Raw genomic sequence first — 24,484 nt, 5'->3', positions numbered from 1 at the left:
TCTTCTTCAGTATATAGTGGCACCCTGAAAATAGCACACAGGGTACAAAGAAAGGCAGAATATAGAAATACTGCTCAAAAGCATGACAGAAAATGTACTGCTATGGCTGGTATTTCACAGTTTCTTGTCACCCAAGGCTGAAGCCTGGCTCTGTGGGTCACTGCAGTCACTGCTGGAGTAATGCACTGACCCCTGAATGCCTCGGCCCATATTATGCCTTTGACTCGCTGCCACGGTGACCGATTGCCCTTGAAGCGCTCAACTGTGCAGACAGACGGACAGACAGCATGACTGCCTGAAAAACCACGACTGCCAAAGAGAGACAGGCCTCGAGCCATGAGGTCACGATACGCGCACATACGATCTGACGGTCTGGCAGCAACAGAGACGCTGTCTCACTATTCATACTTAGCTGACTTTAAATTTAGCTCCATCAAATGATGCTATTTGTTTAGGTTTAAAGGCATGCCATGTGCTGTTTTTAAGAGATAGAGACCTTGTTTATGTGGGCTGAATGCAGGATAAAAGCTCCATACACTATTTTATTGGTCTGCTGCAGAAACCTCCTCTAAATCTGCTTTTAGTTAAACTGTTTGAATGTTTTGGTCTATTAATACAGCAATTTCTAAATCTGTTACCAAACATTTCAACTTTAAACTTTGACAATGGTAAGCACATATTTAGATCAAAGGAATAAATACACCAAATAAATACACACTGTACAGTAACTGCTAATTTAAGAGACCAATGAGATGGCACGGATGACTCTAAATTAAATAGTGCTCAGATCATGCACCTCATACTAAACACTGGTTGTTTTCCTGGAAGCTGTAAACAACTATATTTGAAGTGGATTTTCAGTGATTGCACCCTGAATTGCAACCACAGAAGCGGCATTACATAACCGCATAATGTGGCAACGCAGACAACAACAACAGTTTGGCTACAGGGGCTTAAAAAGGCAACTGAATGAATCTGACTGCTTAGCTAACCAAGGGATTTACTTGGCTTTCATCTCTTTTAACCCACCGCCATTAATTAGGCTTTGGCTGTGCTCCAATGTCCATCCAGTCCCAAGCCAGGAGCGGACTGCCGAGAACCACTCCTTGTGGTGAGGACATCCAAGTATGCAGCACGAACCCCAATCATGAATAGGCACAGTTTGGTCAAAGTTTGGCACAAGCCGTCAAAGCAGCTATTCTGAGGCCGGGAACATGATTGAACCAGTCAGCCTCCAGCCAAGTTTGAGCCCTGGATGGCATCATTAAGGCAGGAGTCCACAAAAAACAACAGACCATCAAAGGAACATCTTGACCACCCCACAGTGCTTGGCAGACGCACTGCAGTTTACCAAGAGAAAGTTTGCTGTTTGGAAAGTGACTGATTGGATGTGGTGATGTGGTGCCCTGCATGGCAGAGACAGGCAAAGAAAGAAAGACAAAAAAAAAGGCAAACAGAGATGGAGGGGGGGTTTGGACAACACCAGTAGTGCCAGAGACACTGACAAGTAGGGAGAGGCAGAGTCTCCTTGTTGCGGAGGCCAGAGGTTCACAGCGGGCTTACTCATTAACCAGCCGACCGACCAGTTAAACACAAAGGAGGCTGCTAACGCTCAGATTTGGTGTGATATATGTCACGCTGGATTTGGTGTGTGGCCAATATTTTTCCACTGTTGCCCTGGGAGTGTGATGTTCCCAGAGGTAAATTCAGGTCAGCCAGGCATCAGGACACCCACACACGCTGAGTGTCTTACCAGCAGCTCGAAATGGAAGAGTGCATGATGGCAGGGAGACGTGGGTATAAACACATTAGGCGATACTTGATTGTGTCTACTTAGCAATTTTAATGACATGTGTTTATGCAGGCTTTAGTCTCGCAGCTCATGTACTTCTCTCCTTCATTTGCAATTCATTTGCTGGTTGAATTACTGCTACAACAAATGTGATATGTTACACAGGTGCAATGGGTCCAAATCACATCAACAGAAAGAGAGCTTAATTTCAACTGTGACCTTCTGGTTTCCTACAAATATTAAGATTAAAGGAAGATTAGTAGTTGTATGTGTGGCTCAACGCGGAGCCTCTGCAATAACACCGCCAGGACGCTAGTTGTCGGTGGGGTTTCTATGTCACTGTGTTGACTGATTAAAGTAGCACACCTATAACACACATAAAACATGGTTCAACTGCAAAAGCATTTAGCAAAAGTACAGAATTTGGCTCCATTCTAACTCATAAGGTACACAACAAACTTTTTTTTTTTTTTGCTAAACACATTTTCCTCAGACCTGCATCATGCTAACAGTATTAGCATAAGCCTATGATATTTTGCATAGCATAATGTAGCCTAGCCAATAGCTGACTTTTCCTCGAATCATATGAAGCCAGAAACAAAAGCTACATTTAACAAAATGTAATATCACAAACATTGGTTCCATTATAATTCACAAGGTTCACCGACAAAACAACTGTCTTACCCTGGACACACCTTTTCCCACAAATGCATCATGCTAACATTATCAGCATAAGCCTATGAAATCTAAAGTTGCGTAAATTAGCCTAGCAGCTAACAGACTTTTCCACTACTCATATCGTGCCAGAAAGCAAAAGTAACAAAGGTCACACTACAAAGTTCAGATCTATTTAACTCACAAGGTTCAGCGGCAAAACAACTGTCTTATTCTAGACACATTTACCCCACTTGCATGCTAACATAATTAGCATAAGCCCACGACATTTCCCTTTGCATGAATTAGCCTAGCAGCTAGCAACAGACTTTTCCTCTACTCATATGAAGCTGGGAAAAAGTAGCCTGGTTCCAGACCATAGACCCCGCCCACTCAACTGAGTAGGCTTGCATCTCTGGTCTGGCATACTACGCAATGAATATCTCGTCCAAACACTGGACGGACCAATGAACGCAGGGGGTCTAGCGATTAGCCAATCAGCGCCACGCTGATGTCAAGCTGTACGCCGGTGGGTAACTGGTGAGGATAGCAACAATGGCGACCGCTACAGATCCTACAGACCACATTAACGATGCTATTGAGGTATTTTGCTACTACTCGCGTTAATGGAGGACCAAATTAAGGAAGCTGCTAAACTGGATTTAACGGTGATGCAGCTGGGCCTGCACGACGACAGAGACATTTTAAGCGGGCAATGCTCGCTTGTTTTCAGCACCCCCGAGGCATGGATACTAATGACGTCAGATTCTGGGTGAGTCATTGATCTCTACTGATTGGATAGATTGGATTCCCTCCCCCTTGTAAATCGCCTTCAATGGAAGCCATGTCAGACTGAAGATTCTGGGAGCTTCAGTCTGACACTCAGGCTAGGGAAAAATCCCACTCAAGACTTAAAATATGATTTTGTGCGGGCTTTATTGTCTTCATAAGCCTACACCACAGGTAGGGTGTCGATTCAATGCAGACGTATAAATCCCATTTTAGAGGCACACAACATTTGATTCTTAAAGTCACACAACTCTATATGGATAGAAATGCTTTGAAAGATGAGCTTTATATTCTGGGAGACAAAGCCTAAGTTTTAAAGATGCACATACAGCTCCATTTGACATGTCTATCCAACTATAAATTAAGCATCTGGCACTTATGGTAATGCAGGTGTTAAGGTTGTCAGAGAGGCAAAATACAAAAGACCCTGAGAGAGGATGAAGAATATAAATTAGGGAGGCAAATGGGGGGCAGCACCGCAGGAGAAGCTTTGCCACTGAAAGACACGGAGGGCGGGAATTCAATCATCTAAAGGCTGAAACATTTCAGAAACTCTCCTGTGACTCTAATCCTGTTAGGAATACACGCCTCCGCAAACAGACAAACACAGTGAAGCATGTGAATACGTACGCTTACACACACAAGCGGGGAGGTCCTTTCCTGGCATCTCTCTAACCTCTGTCAAACAAGGACAGCACAGGGGTGTTTACTACCAACTCAGCTGGCAAGGCTCTCAGAGGGCACACAAACACACAACCAACACACAGTTCAAACTGAACAGTGGGTAAGCTTAGATAAAGCTGCCAATATAAAGACGGGAGAGCATGAAGGCAGACAAACCCACAAAAACAGAGGGTAAATGAGTTGTTATTATTCTTTAAAAATGCATCAGTAAGTACATCCCTGAAAGCTAACCTGATGGAAATGGACGCTCTTTTAATTTGATTTGTCAACTTAACAGTCAGAGTCAAAATGTCTTTCAAGGAGCCACAAAAATATTATTCAAAAAAGTTACTCAGCTAGCTTATATATCTTGATTTTTTGTTATTATATCCACATAATCAAAGATACAGACAAAAAAGGGATGCACACAGACAGAGTAGACACGACTCAAAACGAGGCAAAGACGGTACATCGACTGTGACCTACTGAACCTGGATTTATTTGTCTTAATTAGGGAAATAAATGAAACTAGTATTTGACTTCTGGAAAGACGGCCTTTTCATAAAGCTGGGCTGTCTATGCAGTAGACTGATGCAAATACTTGTGAAAATGGTGCTACATGACTATAGAAACCACAGGAAAATAGCTGTGGTGTTTGCATTTTCTCAAGAGGTAGAAACGCTCAGCTAAACAGTAAGCTAGAAAATGTTTCTGAAAACATTTTAGGTAAAAAGTAGGAAATGCAGTAACATGTTTGATCAGCAATGCTCAGATCGCAAAAGCCTTCAAAGAGCGTCATCTGGCTGATCTGTGCACTGGTAAGATGGAGGGAAGTTTGCCATAGTTCACTTACACATACTACCCCTTTGTTATGATACAGAGCAGGTTGAAAAATCCCTTTAAGCATGGGTCAGGTTATGAGCACATACACAAGGCACTCTGTAAACAGGAGAGCACTCTATATGTTTGTAACTGGAGGCGCATGCTGCCGTCCATACTGTCTTGTTATGCACATTACAACAGTCCATTTCTGTATTTCACAGTGAATTAACATTGCCTATTTTTAAGCTAGGAATGCAGATGTAATAAGGCACTGTGTGACTGCTGTTGCTTTACATTCTCAATCAGTTTTCCAAATACATATCCCTGGACAGAGGGGGATCTGTGAATTTATCATGGAAGAAAGTAGATTGATTTTACATCCGGGCAAAGCCATTAAATGAATGACTGTGCCGACTTCACCACAGTGACACTGGCACATTGCTGAAATAGACGGATTCATTTTCTTTTTAACTAAAATGAATATGCACTGCATGGAGAGGTGCAACACAAGGATATAAATGATTAGTTTCGTGTGCATCAGAGTGTAAATGTATGTGTGGTTACTTCAAAGCTGCCTGGTGCTTGTCCCACAACAGTTAATGTATGTCACCTTTGGATCTGTAATGCAACATAATATTTTGACAGTGCAGGTTACTGCATTCACAGACTGCAGGTAAGCTGTTACTGTCCCTGTGGCCTATATTAATAAAGTTAATAATGTGAATAAAGCTTTAAAAGTACTAACTGCTAGCCTATTATCCTGTTTTCTTTTCAGCACAACCCTGGGGTGACTGCCTTTGCAGCTGGCATTAATGCAACACTCTCGAAACAGGTTTATAACAGCAGAGGGTCAGGTTTTGTACAGGCGACCCTGAATATGCAAAGCTGCTGCCTTTAAGTTCTCTACTGGCCACGCAGTGTCCACAGACACTGTGGAGACAAGCAGAGCAGCTGTCATATTCAACAGTGAGTACAGTGGACTTCCTTCACACAACGAACCTGAACACAAGCTGTGAGAAACACAGAGCCCACTTTATACTGATGTGTCTCGCTCGTCCCGCTCGCTCTCCTCTCATCTATTGTCAATGAAATACAGACACTCCAGTGTCATGTGGCTATTAGTGGTCAACACAGTGGTTATCAGCAGTCTGAACCCTGCCCTGCATCATCTCTGTTTCACACAAACACACACATACGCACACACACAGAGTCTGTTTGTGAATGGAAATTTGGGCCAGACCATTGTGTGTCTCTTTGAAGAAAGACAGCCATTGTTGAACTGGACTTTAACCCCCTTGGCTTCCTTCCTTCCTTCCTTCCTTCCCTCCCTCTCTCATTCTCCCCTTGTCATCGACTACTTGTCAAGACTATGCTGATGCACTGCTGTCGGTGATTCTTCCTATTGGTTTGTTGAAATTCAAGTGCACCTGACTTGCAACCCTGATATGGAATAAAGCGACGTTCCCTCGTTCTTTTACATTCAAATGAATGAGACTCAGGGCTGATGAAGTAATATCTTCCACATAATGTGATCATTTGTCAACATGCAGAATAAAGAGTCAGTAATTATGAATCAGTTGTGACAAACTGTCATTTTGTGTTAACATGGGGTGAGGTGATGTCTCAGTCTCCCTTCACACTGCCTTCGACTCATATTACATCCTGGTGCTGTATGCATAACAAACATGGCTTAGAGCTGAACAGTCTCAAAACTCCTTTCAAACATGTCAGACAATGTAATTTCCAGGCAGTAAAGATAAATTACTACACTTTGATTAATACCATCTAAACTGCACTGATGATGGAAAACCCATCTCGTAGGATAGAGGCAGGTTTAAAATACACTAACTACTATTTGCAGCTTCTGTCAAACTACGTCTGAGTTTGCCGTATGGTACAGCCTGCTTTATGTATATCCACTATGGCCTGTTTGCTTGTTTCAAATCAGATCAATTTACACCCCACCATTGACTCTATTGGCTTCTGGTTTTCCCCAGTGTCTTTAAATATTAGATTAAATGTTATGCAAGCGGGAAACCAGTTTACCGCTCTCACCAGCCAACCTGACACGAGGAGTTTATGTATATAAAAATCACCGAGCTTGCATTTATTGAGCTTGTATGTTCGCACACGGGACATTAAAAGGAAATAAAGGTAATACGATAGATTAATATTAGATATAATTGTAACAGTGATGACAATAACATAATATAAAGCATCAATAAAACAACAACAATAAAAAATAATGACTATAATTAAATAATGTAGTTGCAAATTATAAGATTTAATTTTTGATTGATTTTGAATTTTGCATTAATTTAAACAGTGGACTGTTGTGGGAGAATTGTATCACTTTCCTGTCCTAATTGGAGGCTGACATGTCAAAAAATGGAGAAAAAAAGCCAGACACAACAACTCATTAAACAGGAGTGTAGGCCATCCGCCACTAACTGGCTTTATGTTTAATAGGACAGGGAATAGGTTGAAATTACTGTTGCCATGATACCAATATATTAAACTTAAATATAATGCTGGTATAAGAACAACAAAACTCCACACCTCTTTCGTTACCATGGGGAAAAAAGTCCTTGGAACACAAAATAGGATTTTATTTTCTAATTTTTTTAATTGAAAAAAGTATTTCACGTCTGGAGAGATGGTCTTTTCATCAAACTGGGCTGTCTATTGAGTAGAAAGATGCAAATACTTTTGAAATTGGTGCTTCATGACCACAGAATACTGAGAAAAAGAGCTGTGGCATTTACTTTTGATCAAGACGACTACCAGAATGCACTGTTGCACCAGACCAATAAAAGCTCCTACTGGTGGGTGACATAATGCGAGCTGGCCATCCAAAACCAATATGGTGGCCGGCTGGAGACAAACAATCTGGTATTACAGTTAAACAGTGAGCTAAAATATGTTTCTGAAAACATCTGAGACGAGAAATAGGCAACACAGTAACAAAATCATGGTTTATATTTGATCAGTTTGACAGAGAGAGGAACGGCTTTCTCTCTTAATCTGCTTCTGCACTCGTTGTGTCCGTGATGGTGGCAGACATGCAAAAATAAGGAAGTACAATCTGTAGTTTGAGCCACAGCCCAAGAGCCAGGGAAAGTATTTCCGCTGGCAAATAAGCAGTGAGATTTGGGCGTTGGCAAGATGGAGGGAAGTTTAATATAGTTCATTTACACATACTACCCACACTGTTATGATATTAAGCTGGTTGAAAACAGTATCTCTTTAACAACCTGCACACAGTGCTGGTACAGGAAAGTCACTGAACACACACCTCCAGCCACATGGTGGGTTTGAAGCTGGAGAGAACGCCGTAACAGCAACAGGTTGAGGATCGGTTCATTTTCTTCCCTGTTGTTTTGTCTCTGTAACCTTGGGTTGAAAATCTGTATCTACAGTAGGACTGATTTAATTTAATAGCTTTCTTACTTTCTATTCTATCAAATGTATAATCAGCAAAACACCTGATGTCAGGAAAGTATCAATACTTTTGACAATCTGAGCTGAAATACAGCACTGGCTAAAACAACATCCAGTCAAGTGCAAAAATATGAAAGCATAAAGTTAAGTATATTTCATGCAGCATGTAGCTAAGCACTGATCCTGAAGCAGCATGAGAAGCAGCTTCAGATGCCTGAATGAATATTACATCAAAGGAATGTCAAGAGGAGCAAAGATGTTACACGTTACTGCCTCATTATGACCTCAGGATCAACTGTTAGAAATCCAACCTACTGTAAGTGGTAACTGCATAACATTGGTATGTCCTACCTTGTCATTCCATGTTCATCTGTCTGTAAGGTATGATGGGAATTTAAAGAATTTCTTTTAGATTAGATCATTTTCTCAAATCATGTGATGGGACCTAGACAGTACCAGATCTGTCTCAACCACTGTCATTTGCCTCATGAAAACTGTTAAAGTGAAACTAGAAATAAGTAGGATCGTCATTAAAAGATCGCAGCAGTGAATCACAGACGACCATGACCATGATTTAAACTAAAGCATCTGCAGCTTAACTTCACACCTCCACCTCGAGCTGTAGGAACAGCAGCGCTGCTGGAATATCAGCGGTCAGAAACACTCAACTCACACTCTTTCATCATGCCGATGTCGATGCAGCGTTTGAGACGACAGGCCTGGCAGTGACGCCGGTTGTCCTTGGTGATGGTGCAGCTCCCGTTGAATGGACAAGTGAAAGAGGCTTTACGCTTCATACTGCGCCTGTGGGAGAGCAAATCGATTACTCATTTAGCTTTGTTTAGTCTCCATGGTGGTTCAAATACTGTTGCATACTGATGATAATGCAATCTTCATTCATCCAAGGGATTTTTTCAATACATGTTTTAACCCTTCTAGATGCAACATACTGTATATATAACCATTTCAGAGGCAACAATTAGCTGCAAACTACAAATCAAAATGAATGCTCCTTTTTCAGATGTTTTAAATACAGTGGCATGCAATTTAGGAACAGGGAACACAGCCTAAGCAACGCACTGCCTAATTTATATTTCCAGAAATGCTTTTTAATGATTGCAAATGAAATTCTCCCTGAACCAGCTCATTCCATTCATAATAAAAATCAAGGTTTGTTTGAAGGGATGGCGTCTCCACTCTTCAGCTGCTGGGATTCAAATGAATTACAATACTTCATTAGTGAATCCTTCTTAAGAGTCCTTGATTTATGAAAATAAAAGCATGTGTGTTGCGTGCGTCAGTTTGTGTGTGAGTGACTGTAAGAGAGCAAATGAACTCCACTGTATAATGTACCTTATATATAATGTATAGCATGCAGCCAGACATAAAAACACATGTTGTACCATAACATCACAAGCACTGTATACTGACAGACAAATTCAGTGCTGCTTAAAAGTAAAAATAAGCCTCACTTATGAACCTTAATGTAGGATATTAAGAATATAACCTGATCATTTGTAACTGAACGTAACTAACGACAGTCTTGACTTTTGAAATGTACAAATTCAGTTGAAGGTTGGAGGAATCATCGCTGTTAAAGAACATAATGCCCAATATAAAGCAAACAGAATGCATGCAGAGGACAACTCCTCCACACTGACAAGCAGATAATAACACCTCACAACAGTGACACACAGCCTTCCTATAACCCCATCAGCAAAAATGTACGACATAAACATGATTCACAACACAAGGACAGCACCCACCTGAAGAATCCCTTGCAGCCTTCACATGTCATGGCGTTGAAGTGGAAGCCAGTGGCCTTGTCACCGCACACACCGCAGATCCGCGGGGCGTTGCGGTCAAACTCTTCTGGTCCGACCACCGACGTCGTCACCGTCATGGGCTCCATCACTGCCAAGAAAGAAACAAAAAGAGGGGTGATTAGAGCCCCTTTTGACACTGCTCCTTGTTTACAAGTGAAACACTTATTTACACAAAGATATAAGAGGTGAGGAATATGCGTATGTGTGTTGTCTACTCTGTACCTCGCCCCAAAGCTCAGAAATCAGTTTGTTTCCTCTGCTCCTGTGTTGCGTGGGAGTGTTTGAGTGTGTTTTTGATGGGGAGGTGTGTGTTTTCCTCTTCTTATACAAACAGGTGTCAGGCTATTAGCATATTTAGCAAAAGGCATTGACAGCCACACTGACTCTCGCAGCTATTGGCTGAATGACTCAGCAGACACAGGCGCGCTCACACACACACACACACACACACACACACGCCTGCAAATGCATACACAAAACACTAAGAATCGTGAAATTACAATGTTAATGGGAAAGAGAATTAATGACAGAAAGAAGGCTATTTGCCGAAGGCTAGGAAATGACTGATACATTTAATACTGCCAAGATGAAAGCGCTCATTTTTCCACGCTCACACCATCTGGCCGTCCCCGATGGAATAAACAACAGTAGAGTAACACACACCGACAGGCCAACTGTGAGCAGACTAATCCATATCAGTCATTACAGAAAGATCCTCTGACTGAAGTCTGATTGAAGTGACGAGGACACTTACAGGACGTCAAAAAGGAGAGGAGAGACATAATGCAGGATGAAAGGAACACTACATGTTATAGGTGTGATCAGTGGGTTTAAGAGTTGGCCTTTACACAATGTGTTTGATATGGTCACACAGGACTGACAAATGCACTCGGACTGCGTCTTCGATTTCATCTTACTGGTTATGCTGATGTGACCTCATAAATATGTTTAAGCTGAACTGACCTGACCGCACAGACCATTTCCAAGAAAAGAACTACGACAGAGACGCTCAAAGATATGTTACTAAAGTCACTAAATGAAGTTTTTGAATGCACAGACAATCAACTGATTTATTTACTCAGGCGTTATCTTTTCCCTACTTAAGATTATCAGACAGCTGATAGGACAGAAAGCAAACAAGGGTTTTTTTTAACTGCATGAAGCTAATAAGGAAACATAAGTCAAAGGTGACAAAGAGCCTCACTACAGAAAAATATCCTGACTACTTGTCCAAGCTTACTTTAAGTTTTAAAAACAGCAAAAATCCTATCTTCCTATTAATGAAGCAATTCCTAAACGCATGGTTGTAGGAAAAAAAAAAACGCATGGTTGTATCCTTGTATCTCAGACCTCCTATCTTATCTTAACTTAAGAAATCCTAACTATAACTGTAGCTTTAACTCTTCAAATCAGCATTTGTCCTGTCATGCCAGTATCTATGTTTAGAAAGTACACAGACTGCCTGTACCTTTGATAAAAATGTACCAGCAGGCCCCTCGAGAGGGACAACCAATCGTATCAACGCCCCCCACTTGTCACTGGCTGACTAACCAGCTATCGGATAAAAAAGGACAGGCGCTCAGTTTTAGCTACGAGGAGTCATAGGGACTAATTGTGTTGGTGGAAGAGAGGAGGATTTATTATTTAAAATAATTCTAATTCTTTTATTGAAATTTAAAGTGTCATCAGTCATAGGATTCGAGTAGCCTTACAATTGTTACATTTCGGCGTTCATGTTGTTCACCATCTTTAGTGCCAATGCCATACAGATTTAACAACAGCACTGCTGCCATCTTTGTCAGTTATTTTGAATTCAGGACAGGGTGTATGCCATCCTAACTTAGGATTGCTAACTTGGGAAATCACTAAATTAAGACGGTTCTGTAATAACTAAATTCCTATTCTAAGATAAGATGAGATTTTCTTTCTAAATGCAGTAAAGACACGTTTCTATAATAATAAAAAGCCTAAATGTCGTCCTAAAATGAAACAATTATAGGATTTTGGGCTTAGGAAGTTTCTATAACGAGGCTCCAGGTACTAACTGTACTGCTCAAGGTTCATTCATCGCCCTTCTACAGAACTGAGCAACACAATGCAAGGTGTAATCTTGTTGTGCTACACAAAAAACAAACCAAAACTAATTTTCATGGTTGAGTAGTGGGGATGAGTCAAGGAGTCTTACAGCCTGAGGAAAGTAGCAGCTCTGTAGTCTGGCAGTACGACAGCAGATACTTCTGTATCACTCGCCAGACGGCAGCAGGATGAACAGGCTGCTGCCGGGGTGGGTTATGTCTTTTAATATCCTTTGGGCTCCATGCAGGGATCTCGGTGCCGTGCTCAGTAGAGGTACTAACGATAAAACCATCTTCTGTAGCTGTTTAAAAACACTGTACTGTATTTAACAACCTTTAATATGTATTTCAAGGAACAACAAAGCAGCTTCTTTACTTCCCTAACAGGATGTAATTTTTATTGAAACAAATTTATTACAGAAAAAAAAAACATGGGAGTGAGAGTAACACTGGTTGTTTTGATAGGAGGAGCAGAAGGATTACTTCAAAATGACAGATGGCTTTACTGGTTTGATTCTACGCTCACATCTACTACTACATGATGGGGTTGCAAATAAAGCTTCAATTTTTTTCCAAAAGGTGACAATTTTCCAAAAAGTTATATTCCTTTCATTACGTCGTTAAGGACTTAAATTAAGACGTCAGTTCAAATTTACAGATATGATATAGCAAAACATGCTGACACTAGATTACTTTGTTTAAATTCAAGGAAAAGGGTGATGGAAAGAGGGATATATAACACAAAAACTGTAGGGACAAGGAAAAGACTCAAAATGTAACAAAGATTGAAAGAGAGATGTGGGCCTGCAGACAAACAGTATGGAGAAATCCTATGTGTGAGAGAGGGAGAGGTCATTTGAGGGGAAGACAAAAAAATGAGGACAAAAATGGGAGGGGGTGCATGTAATGCACATAGGCCCAGCGTGGAAGAACAGTCACGTGGCTGCAGAATATAGCCTGCGGGGAGTTGACGTGCATAGAAGTAGGACTCAGATGGTGTCAAACGAGGACGCCGAGATAGGAGGAATTGGCGCGGCGGAGCGATGGATGGCGAGAGAGAAATAATGAAAGAGCTGAGAGGGGAGGCAGGTGAGAGCGCGAGTGAAGGATGGAGACAAACATAGTCAGACTCCATTAGCTCTCATTACATCTTGGCCGGTTGAAGCTTCAGTACCCGTTCCCAGGAAAACACACATGCGCACGAGCCACGGGCTGCTGGATGTGAAGCATAAGTCCCATTACCCAGAAAGCACCACACCGGGAAAGCATAGCACGCACTAACGCACACACTTCAATGCAGGTGGAGAATCACTTTAACGCATGTTGACCATCTTTGCCGGGTTTGTGTGTTCCTGTGTGTGTATGTGGTCTCACACAAGCAAACTCATCCACATGCATCATGAGTGATTTCAGGTGACGTGTGTTGGGGCGTTGACAGATACAAAAACAAGACACACACCATTAGTCATCCTGTCACAAAAACAGCTTTTTTCTCAGATGCAGCAACAGGTGAATAATGAAAAAGATGGAGAGGGCCAAACGGAGCGACAGCATGTCAAACATTAAAACAGATCTGCAACAACAACAGCAAAACAAGCTGCAGTTTCATTAGTGGTGCTGATTAACAACAGTGTGAGTGAGCTCTGGCTCTGTAATTAACAACTCTAGTGTTTTTTCTTCTTTAATCACCTCTCTGTCACTCTTTTTTTTTTTTTTTACCCCTTATGTGCTTTCTCTCACTTGTTTCTCATTTGTAACACTGCTTTGATAATTAGCAATTTTATTTATTTATAGTCAGCATGATTAGTTGGTAGAGAAAAAGAGGCAGACTTCTTAGCTGCCGGGCTGACAGGTAATTCCATCTCTTAAATTTAACACTCCTTGGTCTTTTTTTTTTCACACACACACACACACACACACACACACACACACACACACACACTTGTTTCTATATATCTACTAACCTACCCATACCTACATCTTCATCATCACCATCACAGGCTGGGCAATATATCAATATTATATCAATATTATGACAGTCAACCCGAAACATGGTATATCAAGGAGATTGGTTTATCCAAGCACTAAAACCAAAGCCAAAGAAACTGCAGTTCCTCTAATGGCCACTTGGGGCTGGCTTCAAGTCAATCCCCATAGACCCCTTATTAAAAAGTCCAGAAGAAATAATAATATACAATTTGGTACAAAAAACTGTCTGGTCTCTGTGGCTAATTTCAACATTCCTGACAACCGTACAGGCGGTTTGAATTTAACAAAATAAAATGTTATTTTGACTCAAAGTTATGCATAAATAAGGGCTTGGCTGCATTCTGTATAAACAAAAGTAGGCAGGCAGCATTTTGCTGCACTCCCCGATTTTGTTTTTATACTGCCAATGCTGAAAGAGGACTGATTGGGCTTTCCTGCAAATTTGCACAATTCCTATTTAAAAAGGGCTTATAATTCAGATCCACCCCTAACTCCACAGCTCCACCCTAATGTCCAAATTTGGTCACTTTTGGCTCCAAAAATCCAAGGTCCAAAATACTGAACATCACAAACCCATGGATGACATCATGATGAATACAGTCCATGTTTAAAACTAGCAATGTCAAAGCTAATCCTAGAGATCGGTCTTGGAGTTGATGTCATAACACCCAGGTTGTGCTGATTATTTCTATTATTCATTTGTAATATTTATTTGGATGCTCACGTACCAGTTACTATGACATCCATGCCGACAAAACAAATTGAACTGAATTGGAAGACTCAAGAGAGGAATGTTGCTGGACAAAACAGACCTGAGCCGTGTATAATGGATTCTTCATGGATCCATGTTCATTAACAATTGAATGTGCGACACCAGAGAACTGATTTATTACACGTGTTAGACAGCTTCGCTCAGATCTTGTGTATGAGGAAAACAACAAGATATACTGTAAGCACGCACACAGATACAGAGACGGTTATGATTGTAGTATGACTACAAGAGTTCATCTCAAAAGATTTGTAAGTAATAAATACCTGTGTTGTGCAATAGGGCTACACACACCCATATAGAACACAGAAGTGGGACTGTGTTGTTGTTGTGAAGCTGGCCTGCCGCTGTCACCTCGTATCCCCTGTTACAGCCTTGTGACTCCTATCACTTGCTGCACCTACAGTCCTTGCCGGTATTGACACAATAAGAAAATTCAATGCTACGTCAATAGTGTTGTGCAAGACTGAACACTGAAAACAGACTTCTGTAAACTTTCAGAGTTTTGCCCACTTTGACTGATGAAATCCATGAGATTAATTCCCACTTCAAAGTCGTGTCCTGAGGGTGTGTAAATGCAGACTGCCACAAGTAAGTGAAACAGAACAGGCATTAATACACAAAGTCTGGATCTTAGATGCGTACTACAAAAATTGGAATCACGTAACTAAAAGCATGACAAAGAAAAAAGCATGCAACACTTAATTTTTAACAGAACACCAGTCCAGGGACTTCATGTCAAATCTGTGTGGTCATGGCAACAACAGGCGCTGCATCCTTGCCTGTCATCCCATCTGAAATATATGTTTCATCTTTCTTTCTTACTTCCTTCCCTTTATGTTTAATTGTGCTGTTTATCACTCCCTCACTTTTCACTAATCTCACTCTCCATCCTCTGTAAACACATTTGTCCATGTTGCTTCTGAGAGCTATGCAGAGTCGGCCACAAGTGCCATCTAATGTCAACAGATGAAACATTTAGTGAGATGGATAATCAGGCCGGATTACGGCAGAGCCGCTCTGACTGTTTCTGCTGATGCTGATGTTATTTTCCTCTGCGAAGTGGTGAGCACTGCAGCAGCTGAGTGCCATCTCGCCGTGTTAAAATTCATAAACCCCCTCATAGCATGTAAACACTTCCAATGTCCCATGAGGCGAACCATTAAGACCCCATCACCACGCAGTGTGCGAAAGAAACATTCACTGAAAGATATTTGGCATTACTCACTGACGCAGAATAGTTTGTTTTGCTGTTCCCACACAGATGACACAAGTATTTAATTCTGAAAATGCATCAAAATACAGCTGAGCCTGTTTAAAACCAGTGAATCCACTCAAGCTCTCAAACGTAATTACAGCTATTATAGGAACAGCCTGTAATGGCCAATACAATACTGTGGTACACCTGTAAAGGTTGGTGGAGGGCTGCTTGTTGCCTGTGGTAAAAACAGCCTTTTAGCATTTTTGGGTTCTTTAGTGAAGTGTGCAACGCCTTACTTGAAAACTGGCATAAAAACATGATCTACACTTTCCAAATTCACATGAACAAAAGTAACAAAGGACAATTTAACTTTGCTTGTGCTGCCTGTAATTATGCAAATATTGGTCAACAAACAAGAACGCCAGTAGACTCAAGTTACAGGGGAAAAAATACCAGATCTCAAACAATAGTTCATGACAATGTTCGCTTTCAAAGAGCTGTGTTCTACAAAGCAAAAATATCTATCAGTATTTGTACCCATAATTGCCATATGGAAAATAAACACCCCCTAGTCCATCAAAACATACTCTACCAACAGAGACAAAGCCCACACAGGCCAGTTTACGACAGTGCAGAAACTGTTGTATCTCCTTCGAAAGCTTCATGTAGCACTCCTGTGACTTTGTGTCTGCTTTTCTTTTCTCTTTCACTCCAGCCCCTTCTGTGCCCCTCGGAGGCCTGCAGTCAAACTACTGTGCTGCGTTTGTTTGGCTCCCCTCCTATCATAAATCTGATGTTCCAGTTTGCAGAACCCAGACAGCCCATGAGCTGCTAAAGCAAAGAGACCACCTGACTGAGGAGGAGGAAAGAGGAACATGTCCCATATACAGCAGAGCAACACACTGATATTATATCAATATTGTGATATGAGACTAGGGCTGGGTGATATGGCCTTAATAATATCAGAATATTTTTAAACTACATTGTGTTACACAATAAACATCTTGATATTTTGAAATCTCCTCTATACAAGAGAGTAAAAATAGACTACTAACTGTTAAGCTAAAGTTAAATAAAGTACTGTTACAACAAAGTTAACTCTGAAACTTGAGCAAAATGGCTTGAATTCTTTGAAAACACTGGAAGAACATGAGAAGAAATTACCCAAAAATTAATTAAAAAGTAAAAACAAGAAAATTGGTGGAAAAAAGTAAATAAATAAAATGTAATAAATAAAAAATAAAATAAAATACATTTTTAAACTTTCAGGAAACTACCTGGAAAGAGTGCTTACAAATTCTAAAAATTCCTTAACATAATTTTAAAATGTAATAATAATCATATATATAGCTTTTTTTTTTTTCTTTTTTCCCTTTTTACAATTTGTGGGACATTTCTTACCAAGTTGCTAATTGCCTTCTTCCCCATGTTTCGAAAGTAATCGAACCAATTAGCTCAGGGTTCAAAGGGTTAAATACCTGTGCAAGGTGTCTGAAAGCAGCACAAGGAAAGCGATGTCGCTCCAGGTTTCATATAGGTTATCATAATAAGGTTAAAAAAACACATTGTTATAAAAAAAAATGCTAAAAATTACTCTTGTAACAAAGTTTAAAAAAGTTCTTTCATAATAAAAGTCTCATGTCTCACACTGGGGCTTTAAAAAAAAAGGTGTGACAATTTATACTCAATATTCACAATTAGGTCATTTTTTTTACATTTGACATGGGATATATAATGTACACATGATCTTGATTATTTATCAAAAATCTCATTGTGTAAATATTTTCTAAAAGCATCTACAGTCAACCCTGCAATATCGATAGATATCTTGTCACAAATATTGTGACATTCGATTTACTCTAAATCACCCAGCCCTAGTGTCATGCTATGTAATAAGAATTAATTTGTACTATGAACACTATGCAATTAACTTCAGGTAGGCTGGGACTACCAGCTTGTGTGTGTGTGTTACTGTGTGAGGCCTTCAGGTTAAATGAAGCATGAGGTAGACTTATCAATGTATTGATTAACCTGCACCAGTACCATCAAATATCATCACCATGATTGAGCATTTTGTCACTACAACACTGCAACCGCGACTCATAATTAATGAGCATCTGGTGGCTTCTACCAGAATGTGCTGTTTACACAACCTGAGAAATGCTCTCAGAAGCCACAGGCCTACAAAACTGATTATTGTGGATTTTGCTGAGAAGAAAAACGTTGAAGTCGCTAAACAACAAATTGGATACATCAGCATGGCGCAGGCTACGTTTCAGTGGATGAAATGGTTTTGACCATTTCCACTTTGTCTCAATAACGGCTCTAATAGGAGAAAGATTGGCCATGGACGTAGCAGGGAGGTTTGTGAGCACATTGAGTGCCACATCTCCTTTTTATAATAAAATCTACCACATGTGGGAAAATATCTGCTGTTGATCTCGAACTGAACTATATTCTCACTGTCAGAATATATAAATACACTAGAAAAACAAGTATGTTTGCTGCTGATGCCCTGGTAATCTTGTATGAAGCCCAATCTGATCCAAAAGTGACCTATGTCACTCACCTTTAAACTCTTGTATTATAAATGCACAATGAGAAGGTTTAGCATTCCTGTTTGCCTGGCGTCTTTCCCACCTTCCATATCACATGTTTACACGTGGTGCTTAAGGGGTTTGAACTTGACGAAAGAGAAGCATAAAGGTTAAAGAGATTGTCCCTAAACGAAGGACCTGAGTTCACACCACCATACCAGCAAGCATCAACACTGCTGAAGTGTCCCTGAACTGCTGCAGCCAGACCCCGAGCAGCTGCAGGCTGCTGCTCCGCGGCTGAACCTGACCTCTAACCTCCCAGTGGTGGCAAGAGAAAAGACAATTTCCCCACAGGGATCAATAAAGTATGACACCATTGTCTGAAAGAGGACCCTCTTTGTTGAAATCCCCACCTGCTTACAGAAAAGACTCGACTTTTCATCTCTGCTGACGATGGACATTTAGCGCTGGGGAATTTTGCTGAGAAAACGCATGGCAAGTAGGTGGAGACGGTTAGTCCAGCAAAAAGAGAAAAGAAAAACAATTAATGGTTAACCACTGACATCCCTAATTTACATGCAACCACTGTGGCGGCAGTATGAATCAGATCTCAGCAATAGATGGATCAAAGCCAGACCTGCTGTGAGGCAACATGTTGATGAATCAGAAAAACTTAAAGACCACCCACTGCGACTGTGGAGAGGTATCCTGATCTGAGTGTCTTGTAGTAATCAAGTCTAATCTTACTCCTGTTTATTCATTAATATGTTCCTACATAATACAGCTGCTCACCGTAAGCCCTTGTTAAAATTAGCAAGCAATCTAGATTTTTTTTTTTTAACTGAAAACATAAATGTAATGATTCAATTCTACTGCTGGCATTCAGATGCAGCAAGGACGAGGAGAAAGGCAAGCCTCCTCTTCCTCTCTGCTCCCTCAGGTGGGCTGTACTTCTTAAGAATTTCAGGTCGAGTGGTTCAGCGCAGTATTTTCCGCCAACATTTCCCACAGTTGTGATACCCTCACTCTCTCCCTCTGCATAGTTTCTCTTCAAACTCAGCAGTAACCCAGTGCAGCCCAGTCCTGTATATGGCTCAGTATAAGAGGTTACCATAGGAAATGGAATCTGTTGCTTATGGAGGGGTTCACTCTATAGGAGGCACAACAGGGCGCATGGCCTACTTTTACCATCAGCTGCCTCACACTGGGCCTCACTAGCAGCTATCCGCCATTAACTCCAGTCCAGTACAAAGCGGCAGCCGGGCCGGAGTTTAACACACACATTCAAAATCCCACCGCTCGAAAAAACCAAAGGGCCGCTCCTTATGTTTCCTCACGATGATGTTACACAGAGACTTCTGGCTCTGACATCTTTGAGTCCGACATGTTTACTGATCTGGATAGTGAAATGAGTTAAACACTGTTAGACCAGGGTGGGTTTGCTTTGTAAAAAGGGTCAGTCCCCAGGTATTTGTTTCCTGTTTGGCTCCATAAATCTTCATCAAAGGTAAGTTAAGAAATCACAGAGGAGTAGTGAGGAACACATGAGCCTAAACAACTCACATTGGGCCTAAACCTCAATGAGACACACAGAGATCAAAGACAAGAACAGGTCCACAAGCATGCTCCTAAAGCCAGCCCCAGCACTTATAATTTCAACATAACACTCTAATTTGGATTTAGTTTAACAATCTCCTATTTTCTATTATTTTGTCAACCCCATTTATGTATGAAGGAAAGCTAAAAGAAACCCTCAATGTACAATGCAGTAGGTTCAGTGGCACCACAAACCACATCCTCCAACACCTCTTGAAAACAACAAAAACTGAAAATTATAACCCTCATGAAAGTATTATTTATTGCAAGACTTTTGTATTAGACTGCATTAGTTTCAGCTAGGTGTACCTAATAAACTGGCAGCTGAGTGTATGTGCTAAAGTTGGAGTGTTTAAGCAACAAAAAAAGTCTGGGAGATTTTGTAACATAAGGCAAACAACATGTAAGGACTGGAACATGAAGTAGAAATATAAGGAATGTATGGAATTAAGCAAATATTTACACAGAAGAATTTAATGAGAATCATTCAATAAGCAAAATTTAATACAGTAATAGAGCTGGGAGGTGCATAAAAAATAAATTTGAATCTGTACCACAGACACATAGTGAATGCATAATGTAATCTGATTGTTATCCAGGAGGCAATCAAAGCAGGACATGGATGTCAGTATCAATAGGCTACACTGTGCTTCAGTACGGTCCCATATGAGACAGCAGGGTCACAAGATGTGTAACATGGAGGGGCGAGAAGGGAGAGCTCTGATTTTATTCAAACAGATGCCTGCACATCCAAGAAATGAGCCCGAGGCCATTAAAAGGAAGGGAGGGGGCCTCTGAGCGTGTATGTGCATTTGTGTGTGTGTGTGTGTGTGTGTGTGTGTGTGTGTGTGTGAGTCTGTTTGAAAGATACTGATGGAGAGTCCCAATTGGCTGCAGAGGTATGCTACACAGAGGGACTGACGCCATTGGTCAGTATGTGGCGCACCCCCTGACATACACAAATTCTCGAGTACAAAGACACAATTAAGTAGCACTTGCTTCACCCAAACACACTCGCACTACCAACCACATGTAATCATATCATTGCAGACCTTTTGCACAAAATGTTTTAAACAGAAGAGATGCTTTAAGAGATGCTTTACATACAAAAGAGACTCACAAACATAATACATAACACACACTCACAAGCCCATCAGACCACTTTCTCCTGAGCAACACTGCGTGAGGAGGCTGGTTGTGTATTTGTGTACCTGCAGAGCTCCACACTGCGAATATTTAGCCACATGTTGCAACCATGCAAGCACAATTGTGCCTTGCAAATATTATGAACATATGAACTGGAGAGCTGTTAATTTGTTTAACAGCTTACAGTTGATAAATCATCATGTCTAAAGGCCCCAGCGGAAACAGTTTAACTTTCTGCTAACTGCTAATATTTAACGGTTGACCGAAGCTTCAAGTTCACAGCAAAAACATCATCACTTATAGACTGAGAGGAGCCAGGGTACTTCAGAATAAATGCACCAGTGGTTCCGCTTTAATTTAATTAATTATAATTATACATTGTTAAACTTTATTATAAGTGATTTGTTTAACTTTGTTATTACAGCCAGTGCTTTATTTAGATTTATCATAACAGTGCTTCATCTAACTTTAATACAACAGTACTTTATTTAACTTTATTACACCAGTATTTTATTTAATTTTATTACAACAGTATTGTATTTATTTTTATTATAATGGCACTTTATTTCATTTCATAACAGCAGTATTTTATTTAACTTTATTATGGAACGTAACATAAAGTATCAAGATATACATCATGTATCGCAGTACAGCATAAAAAAATCGAAACATTATTTTCATGCCATATTGCCCAACTCTTTATGCCATTATAATATAATGACTTATTTTATTTAAAAAATGCTCCAATAATGCCGGCCTTTGAGGACGCATCCAAACGTTAAGATACACTGCATATTTTATCATGAATTAAAATTAAAAAGACACATGGAACATGCAAAAGTGATGTCCTTGTGATAAATCATTTTGTGGGAACTTTTGTGCATTGTCAATTACAGTATTATACGTAATCTATCTAATTCCCAACTTTGAGTAATCATTTAATAATTAACATCTCCACAGTGCTTTAATGCACATGTGGCCTTAAAGTGCATTTCCTTTACACACAAGCTCCGCTCTAAGGTGCTGATCGTTCATTTTTCTTCAACATACAACACTCACCACACACACATACAGCAAAACCAAAACAGGTTTTCATCTCCTTCACACACGCCTCCTCACCAGCAGGAAAAGTGCTGAAGATGCTGCTAATTGTCTGTACGGTGTGCCAATGTATCTACCAGTAAGTGAGGTTTATACAGGCACTGTAATAACAGAAGCTGAAGAAAGCTGAGCTGGGATAAATACAGGTGTCCAGCCTGGCTCACTCTCCCCCTCTCTCTGTGTTAATGGTGCAGGTGGAGGCATACACACACACAAACACACACCTCTGTCTCAAACACACACACACACAGATTCCAACAAGGGAACAGCCCCGAACAACCCAGCTGTGCAAACGAATAATATATTAATGAAATTAAATCACACACATGCAGTACTTGAATACTGGGGGTGTACAGTAAACACCGGCAGGATGTGGGAATATAAAAATGCAACACAATCGCCAGAGTAAATGATGCGACTGTACGTTTCTGCAAACCATGGATATGTCACATTTGTACATTTCATATGTAGTAAACATGTTGAAAAGTTTATTTAAGTTTAAATTTCAGTCCTATGTTGTGACAACCTTAATGTGTGGTTAGGTTTAGGCACAAAAACCTCTTGGTAAGAGTTATGAAAACATCATGTTTTGGCTTTAAATACCCAGTGTGGTCACCACAAATACAGCTGGAAATACCCCCAACTGTTACTAATAAAAAAAATACTCGATTTTGTTGGTCTCAAACAGTGATCTGCTGCTGCATGCTGCTTGGCAGTTGTCCCGCCTAGTTGTCATGGCTCATATACATGTAACTGAACTACGTCATACTAATGAAACACACAAAAGTAATACATTTGTGGTTTGCAGAAATGTACAATGCCAACATTTTCTTCTGGTGACTGGGAAATGACGAGCCCCTCAAAAAATGTCTCTCACTAATCAGATTAAAAGCACCAAGAAAAACAGCACACACACATACACACACACAGACAAGAACTCTAAAATTTATGACTTCTCACCAGTGTCCCCTTTTGGGGCTTTAGGCCAAAACAACATGTCAGAGCACACTTGATTTGTGTTCCCTACCCCCTTGAACATCACCTTCACTTGCTCCTCTCCTGGCTTTCCCCTAGCGTAATGGGTGTAGCACTGAAACAACTTCTGGATGCATTACAATCACAGGAAATTGTATCCGACGTATGCATACACACTCACGTACACATATAGACATCAAAGAAGACCTTTTAATTGCCTCATCTCACAAGTCTCCACTTTGAGGGCTGATAATTAGACCAACACACTGTTGGAGAATATACCTGGCCAATAATCTGTGTAAATCATGTGTCTTATAATGGTCTGAAAGCTGTTTGCGGTGCATTGCTACAAACAAAACCCACATGTGCAGTATTTATTATCTTTTGTGTCCTGAAACTGCTGAAACTATGAGTCATCAATCCCCATGTTATTCATCTAATTCGAATGTGCTACGTGTTATGAAACTGAAATTTGATGTCTGATTAGATTAGAATTCCATCCATTTAAGACGATATTCAAATCTGTTTTGACCCAGGCCTGGCCTCCTTCTGTGTTCCTCTCCTGCCGCCAATCCACAACAGCAGCTTTGAACTTTAGACCTTGTTTTCTAGGCAGAGGATGAAAACGAACAGGCCGTCAGGCTGTTGGCAGCCCGACAGGGAGACGGGAGAGGGCGGAGCGAGGGGAAGAGAGGGAGAGACAGAGAGGAGCTTGTAAAGAAAGGAATGAAGTAATGAAAAAAATAAGGCGGGAACTGAGGAATGAAAGGAGAGAGCTAAAGAGAAAGGAATTGAAGGGGTAAAGGGGGAAAGAAAAAGAGGCAGAAAGGGAAAGAAAAGGCTAGAGTATAGAGAGAAACAGCACGTGGTTGAAAAAATGCAGGTATAAGAAAATAAAGAGGAAGGTGAGACTAAAGAGAAGAAAAAAATGAAGCTGAACCCTTCCCATTACACACCACATGACTTTGCTTCTAGTGTCACTCTCGTGCCAAACTTGTATTTTTTCAAATGCAATAGCCAGGAAATCATCTTCTTTGTTTACAGCTGTGTGGATGTGTATGGCAGAAAGCCTTTCTGGGCCCAAGGGTGAGACATGATCTGTGCAGCA

The 24,484-nt window shown here is 40.6% G+C and overlaps 1 protein-coding gene across 6 annotated transcripts in view; it reads right to left on the bottom strand.

Annotated features, from left to right (window-relative positions):
* LOC125891320 (vitamin D3 receptor A) overlaps nucleotides 1–24,484 on the bottom strand; it is a 104,976-nt gene that overhangs the window by 29,038 nt on the left and 51,454 nt on the right. For all 6 annotated transcript variants that reach the window (XM_049580487.1, XM_049580491.1, XM_049580486.1 and 3 more), the window contains 2 exons: nucleotides 9,928–10,075; nucleotides 8,835–8,965 (listed from right to left, as the gene is read on the bottom strand). In XM_049580487.1, coding sequence (XP_049436444.1) covers nucleotides 8,835–8,965; nucleotides 9,928–10,073 — 277 coding nt within the window. In that variant the 5' untranslated portion in view covers nucleotides 10,074–10,075. The remainder of the gene's footprint in view (nucleotides 1–8,834; nucleotides 8,966–9,927; nucleotides 10,076–24,484) is intronic.

Source organism: Epinephelus fuscoguttatus, linkage group LG7, assembly GCF_011397635.1.
Source record: "Epinephelus fuscoguttatus linkage group LG7, E.fuscoguttatus.final_Chr_v1".
Lineage (NCBI taxonomy): Eukaryota > Metazoa > Chordata > Actinopteri > Perciformes > Serranidae > Epinephelus > Epinephelus fuscoguttatus.
The sequence above is the reverse complement of the archived record's forward strand: the minus strand, read 5'-3'. Positions and strand labels throughout refer to the sequence as shown.